The following is a 16,234-nucleotide window of genomic DNA, read 5'->3' as shown; positions in this document are numbered from 1 at the left end:
TAGCTCTCTCTCTCTCTCTCTCTCTCTCTCTCTCTCTCTCTCTCTCTCTCGCAGTGACGGATCCAGAGGTTCACCTTGGAGGGGGCACTCTAGGATTTCAGAAAAGCCAGAGAAAAAATGTCTTAAAGTTACTAAATTTGTATTTAATCTACTCACACTACACATAACATCCAACCACCAGATTTTATGATTCTACAAGAAATTCATTAATTATATTAAAATATTTTATTGGTTTCAGAAACAATCATTTTTGTCGTCAATATTAATGTAGCAGACAACTGGTTTTTCGGGGGGAGGGGGGGAGGGAGCACTTGCCCCTGGTGCCCCCCCCCCCCCTTGGATCCGCCACTGCTCTCTCGGTTTTGGTTCTTCCACGAAAAAAAGTTAGTTTTGGAACATGTTGGTGTACGCAGCGTGCAGGGCGTGTGAGCGGAAGGCGGTTGTTAGCTCGAGCTGTGACCCACACGCGGTTCAAGGCGAGACACTCGTGACCCCAGGCAATGTCGAGCTCGCAGCTCGCAGTGATCCTGCAGTGGTTTCTCGCTGCCCGCTGCCGCGAGGATTGGAATGGCGAGCGCTGCAGTTATCTCAATTGGAACTCGAGGGACGTCCAGACTGACGGTAAAAACAATAGCCGCTTTAGAAATGCATAATTATCACGTTGTGGTATTCATTTATTATTGTTTATTTAATCGACTTATATCATGTGGCGAATTAAAGGTGCGCCGCCTTGTATGCTACTTAACCACAACTTACAAAATACAATACAGACTAAATAAACAAACAAACAAATTTCTAGCAAGTATAACATAACTGCAAAAAAAAAGGAAACACGTTAACATACTGGACATTATTTGATACATAATAAAAAATTAATTTAAGATAATATAAATATACACACACATAAGAGACACTAACACTGAATATTAAACACAATAAATAAAAAAACGTAGATAAGCATTATGCAAACGAAATAAATCTGATGTAAACTATAGGCCTATTGGAAACTAAAAAGAAGGAAGAAAACTACGCAACACGCACGAATATTTCACATCTATATCAATAAAAATGTAAATGTTAGTTATTCCAAATCTTAAATCTTCGAAAGTTCTTCACCGATTGCTTTGAAAAGTTTACAAAACGCTGTATTCGAACACGTGCGCGTTTTTATATACTTATGTCATACCCGTGTCAAGTAAAAAGATTGATAAAATATAAATAGGTAAAAACATAATTTTTTAATATTGTCCTCGCTATAGAGAGATCTATAGAGGTACAGATATATATAAGTATACAGGATATATATAAAGATAGAGAGAGATATAGATAAATATAGAGAGATAAAGAGTTAGAAAGAGGTCGATATTAATATGTAGATAGAGATATAGAGAGATAGATATTAGAGAGAGATAGAGAGATGGTTTGTATATGCGCAACTACTTAAAACAAATAACAAACAAAAAATTGATTGAGGCATTGCAACGCATGCCGAGCATCAGCTAGTAAACAATAAACACACACGCGCCTACAAACTTGCACAGAGTTGCATAAATATTACATTATTGTTTTAAAAACATATAAATTCAAATCCCTGCCTTCTGCTTCACGTATGGTGTCTAAGCACACAGTATTATTGCTCATTTCAACCAGAGCTCACATTCGACGAGATATACCAACACTCTTTTTTTGACGTTTATAAAGTGAAGTGAAAAGTTAATGTGGTTTTCATTGCTTATTACAACAAAAATTTCGGCAATAAAGGTTAATAATTATTCTTGCATTTTAAAAATCTGATTACTAGTATATTTTCAAGTATTTATTGTTTTAATATTAAAATAAAAATGATTCAATTTTATTCATAAAAGTATGCAATCATTTCATCAATGTTTTGTTATGACGTTGTCACGTTAAACTATCGTACGTAAACCGACTTTACAGACAACCAATTTTTTTTTTTTTTTTGGGGGGGGGGGGGGGGATGAGCTAGTCTTTCAGTACTCGTCAGAGATGTGTAACGTGCAAATTTATGTGTTCTCATTCATGTGTTCACTTATACTACGAAACTCGGACACAAAATTCAACGTAGAATTATTTAAAATAATGCCGCCGAGCTTGCTAAATATAAGAAAATTGTGTTTTCAACTTCGTCTCTGGAAGCGAATCACACGCAGTTTCCGCACCCGCCGCTAGAATTCGCTGCCGGAGCAGCTACGTCGACTACCGAATCATTCAATTGCAGAGCGAAATTTTTAAACTGTATAATTAAACGCCTCCGATTAAAGCGAAAAAAAAACTTTTAAAATGCATTTTTTTTTTAGAACAAGTGAAAAATGGCTAAAAACGTGTGTTTTCGGAATGATTTTTGGGCAAGAAAACACATTGTACGGATTCTTGAAAGCAATCAAGGTGATTTGCATTACTGAAACACCACCTTTCGGAGCCTTGCGCGTAAAGGCGATAGCGCGCTAGAAGCGCCAGCGAGCGTCGCACACATCATCCCGCCTACAAATGCACAGATATCTGTTTTCGAGCTTTGCCCGTAGAAAAAAACAGAAAATTACCACGCACTTGTTTCCCGGCTACGGCGACCAGAGGCCATGTGTTAACGAGCTCGCCAGAACACGCTGTGAAAAGGAAATCCGTGGCGACAGACTTGTTCTCTCTCTATCTTGACTTGAATTTAAATCTTCACTCCATCTTGCGATGTTTTTTTTTACCGCGTCGTTGCTTCGTGTTGCATAACCTGGCGAAGGCCACCGCGGAGCTGTTAAAATTCCGATTAACATTCTCGCAGCACCATAATTCTATTCAAAGCATTCTTAGTTGAAAAAAAAGTTTACGGTGGAATTTGGAAAGGAGGGAGGAGGGACAAATTATCATTCCTCTTGATACTGGATGTTTCACGGCTACGCTGTCACATTCCCCCTCTTCACCCCGCCAAACGGTGGACGGTCTCCCATGACATGGTTGGTTCGCGCCATCCGCCCAGATGGCAGCACCGTGGTTACACATTTCCGTTCCACGCGACTTCCGTTCCGTTCACGAAATTACTCCTACTAACGTCGTACACCGAGAGGTAAGGTGCTGTACATCGAAACAAACGCGATTTTCAAAACCATCCGAGTGGTGCGTCTGTTTACGAAAAGCATTTTAAGAATAACGCTGAAGGCGGTTGAGTTATGTTTTGAAACTGTATTTTTAGAAGAGTGGGAAAAAAAATGCCTAAAATGTGTGTTTTCAGAATAATTTTTGTGGATGAAAAACACACGGTATCAATGGTTGTGTGTAAGAATTAGCAGAGCGCTGGCCGTTTTCATGGAAATTTTTGTAATCGTTCGTGTTCGTATTTGTGTGGAAGGTTTCGTACATAGAGCAAAAATATTACCCAATCAAAATTAAGTGGTGGAATGCCCCTAGTGTCTCAAGAACAGTGTTTTATTTTGGAGGGATTGATGTTATCTCGAATATTTATTTGAAATGTGGTGAACATGTAATCCGTTGGAGCAGTTATAATTTTGAGAAACATCCATGTTTATACAATACAAAAAAAAAGTATTTACTATCACAACAAAACCAATTGGACAAGCTAGGCCTACACCAGTCATAATTCTAGGTGTGATAGTTTCTTCCATAGAAACAGCCATACTTGCTACCATGGAATTATTTAACATTAAAAAATAAAATTTAGCATCGTACATGGGGTAGTGCATCGTTGGGTGGGTATCGGATTATTTCAACGCTTCACTTGAGGTATGGTAGGCGGAAACGCAAGCCGAAATGCATACAAGTTAAAAGTTTGGCATATCCGTGCGCTGCAATTTTTTTTTTTGCGTCTTGCGTACTTTATAAACGAGTTATTGGAAAAAGTCGATATTCGACTGTTTCGCGCGTCTTGCGTTCTCGCGTTGCTCGCGTAGTTCACAAACCCGGCTGGAACGCTCAACCTGTTGCTGACACCCAGCACTCGGTGCGCGCATGCGCAGATGGCAGGTATGCACCGCTACGTTTACGACTAGATGTAAGTTTTTGTACATACGCCATTGCTAAGCACTTTTTCTGTAGAAGAAAACTAAAAAATAAATCAATAAATAAATAAAACTACCCAAAAGACAAAAAAAAAACACAAATTAAGCAAAAAATGGCTGTTGTCAACAGGATATAAACACCACAAAATATTCCGTAACAGGAATATGGTCAACAAACAAAGAAAAACAAAGAAAAATGCACTAAGAGAACGAAAAAAAAACCCACAAATGATGACGACACAAAAATATTAAACCCAAAAAAATTCAGCACAACGGTTGAAACGAGACAAAAACACGACAAAATCTAAAGACGAAACAAACACAATAGTTTTCCAAAACAGAATAGAACGATAAAAGCCCCCACAAATGATGACAGCACAAAAATATTGAACCCAAAAAAATTCAGCACAACAGTTGAAACGAGACAAAAACACGACAAAACGAAAAGGCGAAACAAACACAATAGTCTTCCAAAACAGAAACAAGAGACGTTTCGGGAACTGATATCTACTCCTGTCCTCAGGCAGAGACGCACATGGTACGAAAACACAGGTGCGACTACGTTTACGGTTGTGCCCGACCGTCGGCAAACAATTTTATTTTTTTCCGCTCTAACCTAACTAAGAAGTGTATACGCCTATAATAATGAAGGGTTTCAGCCATGCAGAGAGGGTCGCATGCATCGTGTGCTTTTGTCCGGGGATTGGCCAGCCACGGCAGCGACTGATGCCACGAATTAACTCCCCTGTCTTAACTCTAGTCAGTGTCGGACGAAAGGGGAGGCGATAAGAATATATACATCTCTTCCCCTCCCCCCGGAAGTTATGAAGAAAAAATTGATCAAAATATCAGTGAAAATATGTTACTGTGTAAGAAACCACGTTGCCTACGGTTTCTACAGTAGGTTCAATAGTAATGTGAGTTTTTTTTTAATATACGCGTTAATTTTATTTTACAAAATTCCCTCCTTGCCACCCCCGAAAAAAAAAATATTCGTGTATCCGCCACCGACTAGACTGTGACTAGTTAAGGTCGGGGGGGGGGGGGGGGGGGGAAGCCCCGCGCCCCTTCACGCGGGGTCGAACACTGCAAGCACAGATTTTTTTTCTAACCTAACTGAAACTAAGTGTATTTAGGAGGGTTCCGGGTTAGGGAGGGACCTAGGTGCGTCTCAGGCCGAAGCCTATACGCCTAGTCATGCTGGGATCAGCCATGCAGGGAGAGGGTCGCATGCATCGTGTGCTAGGAGGGGATTGGCCAGCCATGGCAGCGATTGGCGCCATGACTAACTCCCCTCACCCTTAAATCTAGACTATAACTAGAGATAGGGTTGGAACCAGGTAAAAACCTGCATATACACAGGGAAAACCCTGGGCACATTCATGCGGGATGCAAATTGGCATGCATTACGTGTAGGAATTCACAGGAGACAGAGGATGGTCTGGATGAAGTGTTGGACAGAGTAGGAAAGAGTCTACCGTGCGTTGGGTTGGGCACTTGGGTTCGTGGCTTGGAGAAGCGCGCCTGTCCAGCGCCTCTCGATTATCCCACCTTGATTTTATTGTGGTATTCGTTTTTCTGTGTTAAAATTGTGATAATGCGTGACGACCCAGAATACAATATTGCATTTTGTGAGTTGGTGGAGACGTTCCCGTGTCTGTATGATAACACTCGTTCTTCCTATTATTTAGCCACAAAGGGTGAACCCAATACTTTCTCTGGCTTTTCATATTAGCCGAAACAACAAGGTCGGGACCGTCCTCATCACTTTCATCGTCGTCAGGTCGCCGCATTTCGAGTGACTATAGCACATGAGAAAATGCCTACAGATGTAGACCACCACGCTTCCGCCTCTCCAACGCCCCTTGTGTGTGAATCCAACCAGCCCGTGCGTCGTCACGTCTGCACCTCGCCTGCGCCGCGCCTCCACCTGTCGCCTCTCAGGTGTGAATCGGGCCTAAAGGCCCCCACACACGTCAGTCCAAATCATCAGTTCGGACTGTTCAGTCGGAACTTGCAGTTTGGAATGAACTGAGGTTCTCTGCACACACGATCAGTCCAAGCGCTCAGTTCGGACTGAACAGTCCGAACTGACAGTTTGGACAAAACTGAAGCTTTCCCCACACACGATCAATCTTGTGGTTAGGTATTCTTTTTAATGTTGTTGTGGTAATCTTTACTTTTGATGTTCCACAAACATTCATGTTCATGCCATAACTCTATAAAATTAGGAAGAAAATCTTTCGACCAGGAAGCCATTTCAGAGGAATAAATCTATTTCACAATAAACACAGACTATATATCTCCCTTTTCTATGACACAAACCTAGAACTAAAGCAAACAAAGATTATATAAACAAATACGTCTGCTACGAAGCTCAGCTGTTGATTAAATGGACTGACAGTTTGGACTGACGGAATGTCTATACCCCCACACGGCAGTTCTAACTGTGTGCTTTTGAGCACACAGTCCGATTTGATGGAAAGTTATCAGTCCGTCAGTCCATCAGTTCAAACTGTTCAGTCCAACGTCCTTGCACACACACACGGCAGTTCTGGCTGTTCAGTTCCGACTGTAAAGTCTAAACTGTCAGTTTGGACTGATCGTGTGTGGCGCCCTTAAGACAGAAAAGCAGGACTAGGACGGTCCGAGGGAGGCGCTGGTCGGGGCAGGAGCGCCGGCAGGTGTGACGGCGACCCGTGGCGCATGCGCGGTGGTCGGCAGGTGTCGGTGATGAGGACCACCTGTCGCAACCCGCGCGCCGCACCTGGCCGGGCGCCATCTTGAATCCAACAGTAGTGCAGGTGGCCCGCCCGGTCAGGGGGTACATCCATCTTTGTTGGCGAGGCGGTGAACACCCCCCCTCCCCCTCCCTATCCCTTAGTCGGAGATGACAGGAGTGAGGCACAAGACGGTGAAATCTGGCAGAAATCGCATACAGAGTGTTAAGTGATAATAATTATTGTTAATGAATCATTACTCATTGATCAATAATAATTGTTGATATCCTGAGCAGTTATTTTGGAGTTAGTGATAATTTTGTTATTTCATGTTTATTTGTAAAATATTCTTCCTCTCTCTCTCTCTCTCTCTCTCTTCTCTCTCTCTCTCTCTGCCGTTTTACCCCTTACGATATAATTAAGAGGCGAACACACGTTTATTACAAATTCATCACAACCCTTTTACAAACTGGTAAATCCTCGGATATGTACAACGTGCTGTTAATGGTTCTGTCATTATAAGAAATTCTTCCAACATAACTCGTTTCAGTTGTTTCCTCGAACATAACAATTTACCAATTAATTAACAGCGTTAATACGTGTGTAGTGATTACCCTTAATGTCTTGATTGTGTAATTCGCAAATCAAAGAGACGTTTTCGCACGCAACTACAAGACTCAACGTCGCTGTGCAGTTAGTCTGTTTACACTGTCAAAAATTACCAAGTATTAAGTGACCTTCTTAAACTCGTTATAAAAATTTTCGCAATTTTTAATGAAAAGCCGTACAGCCCCCAATAAACGGAGAACTACACAAAAAATGAATCACTACACACATGTGCGAATTTAAATGCACCATAGAATTTAGGGGGTTACAAGTGTATTACGTAAAACATGCCTCAAACCAACATTATAAGATAGACCTCTTTAAAATATTAATTTACAACCGAGGTCGTCACTTAAATGAACGCACATAGTTATTAATGGCAAAATTAGAATACAAAGCTTGCGATACTATTTACTCAGTTTATCATCATTTGTAAGTACGCATCTGAATCGTACAGTGAATCCCATGACACTTACACGAGTCTCTTATTAAAAACTACTCAAGATATCCGAGTGAGGTCTGTTTACGTAAAGCACTCAAGAGTCCGCTGAGACCCAAAAAGTACTTTTGATTTCGGTTTAAGTTTTTAAACTGTATTTTTAGAAGAGTTAAAATGGCTGAAAAGCACGTTTTCAGAGTAATTTTTAGGCGTAAAACAACCAGTACGGATTATTGAAAGCACTTACCTTCATTTCTCCGCCATATAATGTCACGGTTACCGCTCAAAATTTCACGGTTATCCTGTGACGACGAGAAGACTGCGCGTCAGTTCAGAGCCTTGAGCTTAGAGGCTACACCGCGCTAGAAATACCAGCGAGCGTCGCGCTTATCATCCCGCCTCGCTAACACACATACACCCCGACGCTCGCTGGTGCTTCTAGGACGGTGTCGCCTCTAGGCGCGAGGCTGTGGACTGGCAAGCAGTCTTCTCGTCATGCACAGGTCCACTATGAGATTTGAGCAGTAAATGTACCGTAGAAATGAAGCTAAAGGTGCAATGCAATTCCCCTGAGTGCTTTCAATAATCTGCACCGAGTGTTTCATGCCTTAAAATGTATTCTGAAAAGACGCGTTTCAGACAGCTTCACTCTTATTTAAATACTGTTTAAAAACGAAATACGAAAAGAGGACTTCGCGTCCGCCCTCAGCGCATTCTTGAAATACTTTTTGTAAACATTTCCCACTTGGATATTCCCTTCACACCCTTCCACATCATTTTCTACACAGCTTTCACGTCAAAGAGATGTTAAACACTAAATAAAGTTTCATAACACTTCGGATTAAACAACGTAATTCATAGCTTGTCACGGCGAACTTACGTAATATTCTGAACGAATTTTCTGGAACTGGTGCACAGTGAGCGCCATTTGTTATTTCTCGTGCGAGATTTAGAAAAAAATAAAAGGCGCAAATAATAAAACTTAACGGAATAATTTTTTTTAATAAAAATAGTTTTGGAAAGAATAATAAAAAAAGACTGTTCAGTAACTTAAGTTTCTCGGGTCAATATATAATGAAAAAAACAACTTGTGGTTGGCAAACATGAAATACATTAGCTGCATTAGCGATTGTTTCTACATTTCTTTGCATGAATAAAAGGTTTCGATCTTTTTGCCACTGAACGCTTTAATTAATTACTTATTTTTTGTTTGGTTGAAGTTGTGTCAAAATTGATTCAATTATGTTTTGATGAATTTTAGAACAGTTGCAATATTAAATTATCCAACCTATTGGTGCTATGTTTAAAAAAAAAAGAGCGCGTGTAGCTCAGTACATGTGATAGAAGTGAAAATTCTTTGGCAATCCAAACCAGAATTTCATAAAGGTTAAAACGGCAGAGAGAGAGAGAGAGAGAGAGAGAGAGAGAGAGAGAGAGAGAGAGAGAGACAGAAAGAAGAATATTTTCTAAATAAACATGAATGAAAAAAATTATTACTAACTCCAAAATAACTGCTCATGATATTAATAATTATTGAACAATCAATAATGACTCATTAAAATTAATTGTTACTCACTGTTGAAATACTTACACCACAAAGAAAATTGCTTTAGTAGATATCAAAGCTAGGATTGTGAACAATAAACTAGTTTTAATTTAATTTTATATTATGTATAGGTTAGATGTGTTAGAGTATTTTAATAGACTGATTTTGTAGTTCTGCAAATATCACATTATCATTGAGATATAGTGCAACAGATTCTGCCAATAGGCTACACAGACATACTGCAATGTATTCATAGGCATTGATAATGTTCTGCCGTCGAATGAATGGACAATGACAACATGTCCGCCGCTCCGCGACCGGAAAACTAAACGTGACGGACCTTCCTCACAGATTCTATTCATATTATAACCATATTGCCACGCACGGGATTTGTTTGAACTTTTTTTTTAAGCTAGCGTAGTCTTAGTTGAACTTAACATGTTTACATTCTCGCGGGCTCATAATTATAATACAATGTGTGATTTAGTTAATCAAATAATTCGTGACAAATAATTACCCTGTCAAACTAAAGCGTGAAAAGCATTATAGAAGCAAAAAATTATTTAGTTACACAGCTAAAACCATAATCATATAACACTGTTTAACAATACTGAGGTACACTAGTAATTATAATAATATATACCATTTTCTTGCGATGCACAACAACAAGCTCAAACCCCGTTGTGTCGCCCTCTGCCCAAAGACTCCCTTACTAGATGCCAGCAAGTCGGTGTGGCGTCAGGCGCGGGCGGGTCCCTACTACCGCGACCCGCCTATCCCTGCAGCATGGCGGGGTTCAACCACGTGGAGCCCGCGGCCCGCCGAGTTCTCTGCACCGTCCGCAACCTTTCAGCGTCAGAAACGTTGCATTAAAAATTCTGGCCTTGAAATTTTACTCCCATCGCGCCCAAAGAAGTTTCACCTCAAAAAAAAACGCAATTCTAAGTTTAATTATAAACATAAAGACACGTATTGTTACGTGGCAGCTCGAGGATGAAGCAGGGATATCACGACCGCTCCTCCCCCCTCACTGCAGAGAGAGGTGCGTGTCACCTGGCCATTAGCGGCCGGTCAATCACGGGGTTTCCCCCCTCCTTCCCCCGCACGGGCGCTGGGGCGTCTGGAAGGAGAATTCTGCGGTCGTCGCCTCGGTGGATGAGCGAGGCTTCTTGCGCCGTCGGGTCAGGGACACTCGTGACGTAACCCGCGGCTTCTCGACGCATCCACGAGTGAGAGGTCTACCTGCCGGGGAGTGAGTGAGTGATAACAGTGGTCCCTGACATCGGTGTGAGTGTTCGGCGACTGAAGCCCTGGCTTCCGAGGAAGAGTCTCCTTGTCAGCGATACCTGCGAGGGTGAACTGCGAGAGAGCGAGTCTCTTCGGTAGCGAGTCGGGGGCGACAGTAGCGACAGTCCATGACTGCAGGGGCGTAGCCGGGGGGGGGGGGGGGTTTAACCCCCCCCCCTTCCTTTAGCACAAATCTTTAATTAATTTCTTATTCATCACTCAAACAAATTTCATATTAAAATTAATAAAAAATCTACCATTACAATATTAAAATTTAAGTACCGAAAACTGCTAAAATAGCACTATTTTACACCTTAAAATCCAAATTTTCCCGGGGGAGGACCCCCGGACCACCCGCTTTAATACAGGGGGGCCATGCTTCTTAACACCCCCCATACACAAATCCTGGCTACGCCACTGCATGACGGTGTTAGGTGAGTGGTGAGGCAGTCGTCGAGGACTGCTGTGAGCGGTCAGAGACTGGCAGAGCCGAGTTCCAGTGGTACAGTGTTAATGTCTGATTGATCGGCGTGAGGCTATTCTTGCGATCATAAATTGTTGGACAGTGCGTTATTTTGTTAAATTCAGGTATAAATAGTTGTTAATAAATAAAACATAATTTTAATTAATCGTCTTGTTCAAACCTGTTTTTTCCCACTCGTAAACAGTATGTAAATAAGTCCAACACGGAGCGGTTCGACTCCTCCCTCCCCCCACCCCTTTTTTTTAAGCCAGCTGTTGGCAGCCTCGTTTCACTTTCGAACGGCACGCACTGTGCGTGTTCGCGGCCTACTTACGAGCCGCGTACGTGTCGACGTGACGAGAAACACGAGATTCACTCGCCCAGAGTCAGATACCCAAATACTCCAAGTTGCTGCAAAGTGAGATTATTTTCTCCTGTTGTAAAATTAAGAAGTATGTTACGTTTAGGTATGTTACATAAACACTTTTTTTTACCCCAATAAAATTCGTTTTTTTATTGATGTATAAACATCTTAGCTCTGTGTTTACGGCATTTGGTAGGAGTATATTTCGTGAATGGAAAGTAAGTCACATGGAACGGAAATGTGTAACCACGGTGCTTCCATCTGTGGCGGATGGCGCGAACATAAGTTCACGTAGTCAAAGGGAATCTTTATAGTATTAACTGTTTAGTGAATTTTAACAAGATGGGCTGTGTTTTAATAAATTTCTTTTTTTCGAAAATCCGGTCCAAAGCCGGAGTGTAGAATTTTGTCAAGTCTTTTTCGCTTTTATAGGAGCCGTTTCATTATATAGTTCAAAATTCCGCTCTGCAATTAAATGATTCGATAGTCGACGTAGCTGCTCCGGCAACGAATTCTAGCGGCGGGTGCGGTAACTACGTGTGACTCGCGTCCAGAAATGTAGTTGAAAACACAATTTTCTTATATTTAGCAAGCTCGGCATTATTTTAAATAATTAAACGTTAAATTTTATGTCCGAGTTTCATATTATAAGTGTATTTGCAAAATGAGAACACATGCATTTTACTCGTTTCCGAGGCGAGTAATGAAAGAATAGCTCACAATATTTTTATTTTATTTGGGAATTAAACTTCTTTTCAGGCGGTTTGGTAAGTTGAGGTGTTGACACTTCAATCTTAACAAAAAGTGAAACACTCAGTAGTGAGGCGTTCGATTTAAGGGGAGGGGGAGGGGCAATATTGAGTAGGAAAGCGTTAGCGAAGTGTATTTTTCGTTTCTTAGAAAGTGAACAAATAGTTTCTCTTTAAAAATTAAATTAATTTCAATTATGATTGCGGGTATTCGCATGGATATTTTCAGAAGCGTTAGTGTTTTTTTTTTGTGTCTTAAATTGAATTACTGAAAATATAGTTGTATCGTCCAAGTCGATTATTGAAGAGCAAAGTTTTGCTTCTAACTCGGTTGGCGGTATATCGCTTAGGTTTTTTTTTTTTTTTTTTTTGCGGCATCGAAAGTTTTCGTACGACTAGGCGATCATAACTGAAACGAAAGGCTGGATTGGAATTGTGACATTTAAAATATTTTAATACATCGTGAAACTGTATAAACGGTCGCAATTTTTTTTTTTTTTAAGTTCCTATCTCGAAGTTGCATGAGCAGCGGCGAACTTCGTGTATGTTCGGAACTGATCGGGGATCGGTGAATCGTAGGCGCCCGTCGCTTCGGAGAGAAGCGCGTTCCAGCGCGACTTGTTTTTCTCGCACCAATGCTGCCAGTGATGTCGACGAGACTTGTCTATGTAGCCTACGTTGCCGCCAATGTAATGACACTCCCTAGTTTCGACAAAGCTGTCCTTCACCGGGCCGATTTTTTTCCTAGCCTAAATTATTCTAAGTGTGTAAGGGGAGGGTCCAGGTTAGGGGAGGACTTAAGTGTGTCTCAGGCCGAAGCCCATACACTCTACCATGCGGGTTTTTAACCGTGCGGGACAAGGGCGCGTGCATGTGCTATTGGGGTTTACTGGCCAGCCATGGCTGCGATTGGCGCCATGACTGACGCCCCATTGAAATTCTAGCTTAAAAGTTAACTAAAGTGACCCAGGTAAAACCTGCATAGACACATGGAAAACCCTGGGCCGGGTCATGCGGGGATAAAATAACATGCATTAAGCGAGCAGGTAACTACTGGACAAGAGGGAAGAGGGTCCAGGTAAGAAGAGTTGGAGGGGCTGAAAAATCAACCATGCAGGGGTTGGGTGCTTGGGCCTTGCGGCCCGTATTTAATTGTTGGGTACTTCTGGGTTATTATTAGCCAGGAGCGCATGCGCCCCCAGGGGCGGGCGACTTCATTAGTCAGCCCAGCCCAGCTGCCCAGGTAGCCATTCACCGGGCCGACAACCTTTCAGGCTAACAATAATAACCCGTTATTAAATTTAATACTCTTTCTATAGTTTTCCGAGCAATTGTGCGTATATTTAAAAAGTTGTACCTAACAGCTAACTCACTTATAATGGAAACTGTTTATGTATCTTCTAACTACAAGGAGATTCGTGACGTATTGAAATAAATGAAGGACGTTATTTCAGTGGTTACGCTAGCAGTCTTCACAGTAGGTTATCAAACACAACATTTTCGCCGACAATGCGTTCCGCCGCACTCATGTGAACTGCGCACCGCCGGTCAATGCTGTGAGCGCGCGCGCTTCACATTGGCGCAACTATGCGCATCATCGTAAGTACCTAGGTACTTACGTATTGTAATAAACATTTTAAACTCCAGATAACGTCAGTTATCAGCTCCTTCGTTTATTCCACTTCGGCACGAATCACCTTCTTTACTTCCGTTTTCCATATTCCACGTGGTTCTACTGTAAGGACTATCATGCACAGGAGTATATGTAGAATTTCATTTTGGAAGGGATAAAGGGGAAGGGGGTGGTATGGATAGAACCACTTTGCCCGATGTTTGCTTTCAAATTCTTAGAATATTTTTTTGTGGGAATGATATATTATTACAGGCTTTTAGGATTCGTTAGGGGAAGGGGGTGAATATGTGCCCCATCCCCCCCATGCGCACGCCCTTGATCATGGCGAACTGGACTCACAGATCTAACCTAAGTTGTCTTTGTATGTATTTTTTTTTTGCATTTGGCTACATTTTTTTGAATCTCTAGGGCTCTAGGGGGGGGGGGGGGAAGGCAACTGCCCCCCCCCTGGCGAATGATTCCAACAATGAAATGAGACCGGGGCTGATGGTCGCGTGTGTCTGCGTGTGCCCGCAGGCCTGTGGGCGGTCGTGAACACGGCCGGGCTGTGCTACCGCGGGCGGCTGGACCAGCAGGAGAACTGCCACTGGGATGCCATCCTCAAGCACAACGTGGTGGGCGCGCTGAGGACCGCGCGCACCTTCCTGCCGCTGCTGCGCAACAACAAGGGTGAGCCGGCTGCTTCCGCGCCAGGAACAACAAACAGCTCTTATGGAAGTAGAGACCGGGAAAAAATTCGCGGATTCATTTCGCGATATGCTAGAATCCGAACAACTGTACATTTTTTTTTTTTTTTTTTACTGCTTCTGTGATCGCCTCACAGTTTATCTGAAGGACTTTTGGCCAATGGGAAACCTTCAACCAAAAAGAGTATCGAATCGCAAGCGTCCCAGTTGACAAGTGTCACGAGTCAATAGCCAATGAGCAGGTGACATTTGCCTGAGTATGTAGAGGGTTGTGGAGTCTATCCTAGAGGTCATCTAAAGCGCGAATTTTTCCAGTCTCTACTTAGAAGTCGCAGTCAATCAAAGGTATACTCGAAACCAAGAATTCGCTTAAAAAAAAAAAAAAAGACGTGTCCGTAAATTCCACATAGCTGAAAACTTCGTAGAAGCTACGCCGTATTTAGACTTCCAAGTACCTACCTACTGATTTTCGGTATAAACACTTGTGAAAGAAACAATCGTTGTTTTTGCAACAATCTTAATCAGTTTTTAAATGATATGCTTGTATAACAATATTATTCTTGTTGGTTCATTTTAAAAGTGAGCTAAGTACTTGTAAATATAAGAAGAAAATGGTAAATAAACGTAAATCCCTGGATAATTTATAACCAGCGTTCTTCGTAAATTTAAGGTGGAATTTTCTAACCCCTTTGAGACTGATAATTACAGTGGCCGTAATTTCATTGATAGAAATTACAGTAAATTTACGAAATTTTCAACAAAAACCGAACTCAAAGAAATGAAGAGTTCGTCGTTATTTCACATAGTTAAAAATTTGAAGGAAAAAAAAACTACGTCGTATTTCGATTTTCGAGTTGTGTGTTTCGTTCTAAACAAAGGCAAAACATACACATGGACGAAAGTAGTGTGTTCTTGCTGTAGATTCAACCAGTTTTTTAAATGATTTCTTTTGGATTCTTGGTCAAAGTAGGTGAATTCAGTGTCCATAAATTTACGAATATCCCTGGATAATTTGTAACCAGCGTTCTTCGTAAATTGTAGGTGAATGTTTTTCTACAAATTATATTAAGAATACAGGCTACTTACGATTTTTGTCCTATCAGTAAAAAATAAAGGTCCGAGTCCCGGGGATTTTGCCCTCCTTGCTCCCCCTCCCTTTCTAACATGACTGCCCTGTAACATGAGCAGTCACATCGCGTGGAGCTAAATGTGTCATAAATGTACGTCGCCAAGGGCGTATCTAGCTGGAAACGGAAAGGGGGAGGGAGCAGTGGCAGATTCAGAGGGACGGGGGTGGGGCACCCCCCTACCCCCACCCGAAGGGCAAAATTGATACGATGTCCACATTCTGTAAAATCAGGGAAGTTGGTCAGGGAAAAATCTGGGAATTTTACGTTTTAACATGGAAAAGTCATGGAAATGTATTAATGATAATAATTTGAGGGGTAAATGTCATGCTTCAATGTTCTGTTTTAACTAATACAGCTATTGGATATGGTGGTGGCTGGATTATCATTATTTATTTCAGAAAATTGCAAAATAGGTAAATTAATTTTAAAAATTCACTATGGAAATTTGGAATTTTGTTCATGGAAAATGACGGAAAAGTCAGGGAAATTTTTCTTCAGAAATGTATTGACACCGTGAGTAAATTTTGGGTCATTCTTAAAACAAATACTTATCAAAGATGGATATACAACTTTTTATAATTTAGTC

General features: G+C 41.5%; 1 protein-coding gene across 1 annotated transcript in view; it reads left to right on the top strand.

Annotated features, from left to right (window-relative positions):
• The window catches only part of LOC134528228 (D-beta-hydroxybutyrate dehydrogenase, mitochondrial), a 106,985-nt gene that overhangs the window by 87,061 nt on the left and 3,690 nt on the right, over positions 1–16,234 (top strand). The window contains exon 4 of the mRNA XM_063361648.1: positions 14,349–14,501. Coding sequence (XP_063217718.1) covers positions 14,349–14,501 — 153 coding nt within the window. The remainder of the gene's footprint in view (positions 1–14,348; positions 14,502–16,234) is intronic.

The sequence above is a fragment of the Bacillus rossius genome, chromosome 1 (assembly GCF_032445375.1).
Source record: "Bacillus rossius redtenbacheri isolate Brsri chromosome 1, Brsri_v3, whole genome shotgun sequence".
Classification (NCBI taxonomy): domain Eukaryota; kingdom Metazoa; phylum Arthropoda; class Insecta; order Phasmatodea; family Bacillidae; genus Bacillus; species Bacillus rossius.
This window is presented reverse-complemented; position numbering and strand designations above follow the sequence as displayed.